At 43.5% G+C, this 6000-nt stretch overlaps 1 protein-coding gene across 4 annotated transcripts in view; it reads left to right on the top strand.

Moving 5' to 3' along the window:
* The first annotated feature begins 609 nt into the window (after positions 1 to 609).
* Positions 610 to 6000, top strand: part of LOC133343362 (fibroblast growth factor receptor-like 1) — a 39293-nt gene continuing 33902 nt past the window's right edge. For 2 of the 4 annotated variants that reach the window (XM_061552917.1, XM_061552914.1), the window contains exons 1-2: positions 637 to 1329; positions 2627 to 2781. In XM_061552917.1, coding sequence (XP_061408901.1) covers positions 2709 to 2781 — 73 coding nt within the window. In that variant the 5' untranslated portion in view covers positions 637 to 1329; positions 2627 to 2708. The other 2 variants (XM_061552916.1, XM_061552915.1) reach the window with 2 other exon arrangements.

Below are 6000 nucleotides of genomic sequence, written 5' to 3'. Positions count from 1 at the left end.
GAGTCTCCAGATCATATGCAATCACACCATAGAACATTTTAAAAATAGTTGTGTGTTAGAGCTGCACGGGTATAATGGGTAGATTGTGCATGGTAATGTGTCCCTTAGGCAGACAGCCCATATAAGCCTGCACTGCATTGTTTTAACAAGGTAAATACAAAACTCCTTCACATACAACTGAAATGCAGAGGAAGTTAGGAATGCTAAACTAATTCATGTTAACAAGCACTGGGGAAAGCAGCACCGCAAGGCTTCCAAAGCAGCCATCAGCTGTTATTTCATTAACTTGAGCTGAGCTCGGCTTGTTTATACTGCGGCAAATAGGCAAGAGAGTTCCTGCCTCCTTTCCAATTGCCAAGATTGGAGGAGCGTGCGGAGAGGAAAGCTTATCACACCTCCCCATCTGTAACTCAACACCGTGGAGCTCCATCCATTCTTATTGATGACTGGGCAGCAGGCAGGCAAGCAGACAGGGAGGGAGGTAAAAGATGCAGGCTCGGGAGGGAGGGAGGGTGAGTGGGTGTTGTAAAGATGGGGGGTGGTGGTGGTGGTGGGGGGATGTGGAAGAAGGGGTGGGTGTGAGTGCTTAAGTCAGAGTGTGGGGGAGGAGGACTTGGAGACGGCCCTCGGGTGAGAAGCAGATAGACGTGGGAGCTAACACCGCTTGCCACGCTCCGAGACTCTTTCCACATAACAGTGGGGAAAGCCTTGAAGGAGACTCCTGTTACCTTTTCATAATTTCAGCTTTGCCCGCCTATAAGTTGGCGTCGCGGTGCATGTCTCGCCAGAACTCTGTACGGGAATCGGACACTCTTTAACGGTGTTTCGTTCGAGCTCTTCTGGATATTCGATCGTCTGTTTTTTTTTCTTTCTCCCCTTTTTTGCTGCGTTCGAATTCCCCGAACTTCGGAGACGTTTTAAGTCGGTGATCGTGGAGTGAACGAGCGAGAGACCAGTGGGGAGAGAACTTTTGAAAATTATAAATATAGAACTCTTTCGGGTTTACGCTTACAAGAACGCCTTCGCTGGGTATTCATTTTCAACATGTATACAGATAATCGTTGAACACAATTTCATTCTTGAACGCTAGTTGATTTCAAGGGCAATATTAATTGTACCTTTTTTTGCACTGTTATTCGTGTTAAGAGTCACGTGTGCATACTGAAAACACTCATGAAAAAGGAAAGGGGACTTGTGGACGTTACTCAAGAACTTAACAAAATGAAATTTTCGTGGACACCACCGGCCGCCAGGAACACATAACCTGTGTTGGATTCCTGGAACGAGCATCGCTCAGTCAGAAAAAAATCCGACAGATTATTGGAACAGGTAAGATGTTTTTTTGTTTGTTACCTGTCTAAACTGTCGTAAAATAAACACACGTGTTATAAATGATAGCACGAGTTCATGACTATCAAAGGATAGTATACAATTCAGTAATTCCGCATAGGTAAAACGAACTGCTTACGAAGATGAGTGCCGTTCGTTACAATTACGCAAGCAACACTTGATTACAAACTACTGCTAGAATCTATAATTGAAGCTCTTACCTAGATGTCCACACACAATGCCATGTTCTTCTGGTAAGTTATATTTTCTGGTCGCTATGGGCGGGGGGGGGCTCTATTATTGTACGTGAATATATGAGGCCAGCAAACACTCATACGATGCTGCTTTGTGCAGTATTGCTTGTATGTTAATCTATTTTAATGTGTTCATATTACTTACTGGACAATGTTAAAATGTCCCGTTGGTAGATGTGGAGTGCAGATGCCATGACAAATGCCAATTGTCTAAGAGTATAATGGCGTTGTAACAGGTGGAAATGGAATTGAGGGTGTCGGTATATATATTCTATAGAACGTCACCACTTATAGCAGTGTATCTTTTACTGCAGCCTTGCACCCCTTTGGTTATCAATCGTAAATTATTTTTTACAAGGTTAATAATTGCATAGCGTTGATGAAACAAAGTAGTTGTACTTACGTGCCCGTGCTTAATTTGTGTTTCGATTATTTACCTCCCCAAAAGACCTGTCAATGTTTCTTACCCCTAGAAGGGGCATCTCACGCCCCCAGGTTAACAACCACTGACTTATAGCTACACCTGTGTGCCTCTGCAGATTCCTTTAACGGAACGACTCCACGGGAATCTCTTATTCGCTAACTCGCATTGCCGGTATAATATTCACCTGCTTGGGCCGTTCGGGTGAAACTTAAAGGGTCACTGGTCCGGCCAGCACGTGTGGTTTACACCTTGCCTCGGGGGCTCGCATCCTGGTATTTGTCGCGCAAATTAGCACGCGCTAATAGCTGACAATAGCCCCCAGTGTGAGCCGGGATAATCAAAGTTAATTAGTGTGCCCGTGCGGAGAGCCCAATTCAGAAGGCTCGTGTGTAGCTCATTGGATACGCACACAGTAGTGTCACTTTAGACGGCAGGACAAGTAAAAAACACACACACAATGCACACTTTTGTATTTGTTCTGGTATGCATAAGTAAACACACTACATATCACACCCCCACCTCCATTCAATTGGCGAGTAATTTGGTTTGCATAGAGCCAAGGTGATTTATTTGCTCTGCACACAAAGATGTTGATTGTAGTCGATGCTTTCCGCCTCAGATTGGCTGTGCAGTTGGGCAGTCACCAGCACGACCACCACCGCCGCCGCCGCCGCTTAGCCTCGAATTCGCAAGGAGGCGTCATGAGCCACCACCTTCATGCGCTGCTGCTGCTGGCGCTGTGCTGCATTCGCCTGCACGCTGTGAATGCTAAAGGTGAGAGCTTCAACAACCATAATGTCCCTGTTTATTCTAGATTTGAAGCTTTCGTGACTGCAAGGATTCATATTCTTAGGTTTTTTTTTTTCCGGTAAAGTCACGTAGGTAAAAAAACATTTAATTAATAAAAGTAAATAATAAAAAATTAAAAATCACGACGTTTCGGAAGCAACACAAGCCTCCGTCTTCAGGTGGAGCAGCTGTCGTGGCTGTGACGGTTCCACCTGTAGACGGAGGCTTGTGTTGCTTCCGAAACATCGTGATTTTTTATTTTTTATTTTGTTTTATTTTACTTTTATTAATTTAAATTTTTTACCTACTTGACTTTACCGAAAAAAACCCTAAGAATATAAGTCCCTGTTTATGTTGTTGTTGTTGTGATACCACTGTGTAGAATTTCACGCTTGTGCTGTACGGCCCTCCGATGAGTTTTCGGGTTGTACCGTGTGTTTTCCTGGCACGATGTCCAACGTTTCGCCCCACGTGCTTGGACACCTACGTCAGTTTCTGGAGAAGCTCAGGTCCTGAAGAAGCTTCATCACGTGGGGTGCAAGCAACATTTGTAGGCACTTTGCTCTGTTTTTTTAAATATATATTTCTTTGCGTCTGCTCAAATTAATCATGAGCATAAAGAGAGCCATTGAGATGGAAAATGTTTAATCAAAATTCAGTATTAAATCATTAAATCAGAATGGGTGATGTAATACTGCATGCCATCTTGTGTTTAATGGTATTAATATAATTTGCTTCGTATTTGCTATTCATATACAAATAGCACATTGGTTTTGGTTTTTCAAATCTGAAGTAAGACCATTTGATATTACGCACTCTAATGAGTTTGTGCCATCACGAATGCGCATAAATATATTAAAGTACTGCACTTCAAATTGTCCCCCCCCCCCACATTGTTGCATTAAGTACTTTAAACCATTGTTATAAATTCTAGAAATAAACTAATACAAAATCCGAATTAACCCAAACCGCATTGTTCAGCCTTGCATACCGTGCAGAGACGTTAAGACCTCCTGAAACTTCGTTTGAAAAGGCGTAAGGCGCTTGCCGTTCCAGTAAACACAACTGCATAGGATCTGCCGCATGGCTTCAACTGGTCTGTAACATCCATTTCCTTCGCCGTGGCATGACGGAATTCATTGACAACTCCGTGATGCGAAATGAGCCATAGGTGTCAGGTGGAAGCTGTGCCAGATTTACAGTGGCCTTGCCCGTATGAGAGACGAGGTGCAATTGGAGTTGTGTATACTGTACAGGGTGGTCCAGGTGTCTCGTGATCCACGCATTAATTGACCCCTAAAATGTTTTTCCTTTGCATATTCATTCCTATTTAAAATACACATTAAATGAAAATAAATTCAGTTTCAGAGAATTAAAGGTGAGGATGGGGGGGGGGGGTCACAAGCTATCTGGACCACCCTGTACATAAAATATCACGTTTGTCTTTCATCCCTCTGACCATTAATGATATTCTTAAAATATACACACAGTCACAATAAAGATGATTGTGATGATGGGGCGGAGTGGTGGCATTGTGGTTAGCGCATTGTGCTTTGAACCTAGTGATCTGACCGAGTGACCTGACCTAGTGACCTGGCCAGCGAGTGGTACCTGAACCGGTCCTGGTTCACCCCCTTCACCAACTTGCATTGACGAACGTGCTAAAGTATGATCAACGCCCCCCCCCCCCACCGTGACTGAAAGACATGGGGAAGCCTTAATCCAGCAGCGAATTGATCATGGCCGATGATGATGGCGATGACAGATACAAAAGAGAGGCGTTTGTGGAAAAAGGACACTATTGAGGAACCAAAGCCCCAAATTCCATCGACAAGCTCATTTTGGCAGGTGTTAATAGCCTTTTAAATGTAGACATGCAGTGTATATATATACATACAGTACAAGACTTGAAGCAGGCATGTCAATTGAAAAACATATAGGTGTGTGTGCATAATTACATCTTTATCAGGCCTGTATTATGATTTACAAATATAACTACTTTCCTGAAGTAACATATACCTAAGGTCATAGTTTCTGGAATGCCAATTTCTTTGGACCAAATAAAAATCAATCTCACCGGAAAAAACAAGTTAGATTATAGTATTGTATTTAGATGCTGGCTTTAACCTACATCATTGGGCCCGCAGCTTGTGTGGTCAAAGAGTTTGCGAATGCTTGCCACGTGTGCTGGTGGCAGACATTCCAGGCTGCCAGCACAAGCCCATTGATCCACAAACACAAATGTTTTGAGCACATGCTGGAGAATGGCTACTCTGCCACTCGGAACTCGCATCCTTTGGCGGGAAATTATCTTTCAATGGCTCAGAATTAAAACAAATTATTTGGGGCTGTTGCTGTTGCTGCTGCTGCTGCGTTAAGCGCCATACACAGAACAAGTCAACACATTCGTCAAGAAATACTGTGGCCTTAAAAGGAAAACATATTGGGTGACGTTTTGGGCAAAGGCCCTTCCCCATAACGCATAAATAGAGATGCCAGACAGATTTCGTGGATAATCAGAGTTGGAGGCTGCAGAGGCACTTGTCATACCAACACCTTCGTTGGGAATGTACGCACTGCGCACTCCAGAACATCAGGTTGAAGAATTACTTCCAAAAAAAGTAGCGGCGTATTATTTTGGGAAATAAATAAACCACCATGTGGTTCTACTTTTTAGATAATACCGTACAACGATTTAAATTGGGGATGAAAAGAGTTTTTGACATTATTTTGTAAAAACGCGACTTTGATCTTTTATTTTCATCACTTTTATCTACACGTGAATCTCGCGTAGGCCACAAGGTCTCCAGATGTGGCTTATACAATGGGTCAGCATGACGGTATGCCACGCATCTTTTTGGTAAAACGCGCGTGCGTGAGAGAACCATCTGCTTGGGAAAGGGCTCGCGTTCGCCTCCAAACCAGCAGAACGCAGTCTAGACGATACTCGGTATTACTGAGGTTCGCTTTGACTTGTTCTAGTCTCCTGCTGGTGGTGGCCTTTGTGTTTTTCTATCAAACGAGGCACGTGTAGGAATGCTTGTTGTGTTGTGCCATTCGCCCCCACTCCTTCTGAATGAGATGCTCTTGTTCCATCGCGTGTTTTGCTGTACTTACATTATTAAAAGCCACAGTTGCGTTTGGATTGATAAAGCAGCACCTTTCAGCACGGGGTTATATGTCAATAAATGTACATGTATATAC

The sequence above is a fragment of the Lethenteron reissneri genome, chromosome 17, assembly GCF_015708825.2.
Source record: "Lethenteron reissneri isolate LAM-NWPU_2019-01 chromosome 17, ASM1570882v1, whole genome shotgun sequence".
Lineage (NCBI taxonomy): Eukaryota > Metazoa > Chordata > Hyperoartia > Petromyzontiformes > Petromyzontidae > Lethenteron > Lethenteron reissneri.
This window is presented reverse-complemented; position numbering and strand designations above follow the sequence as displayed.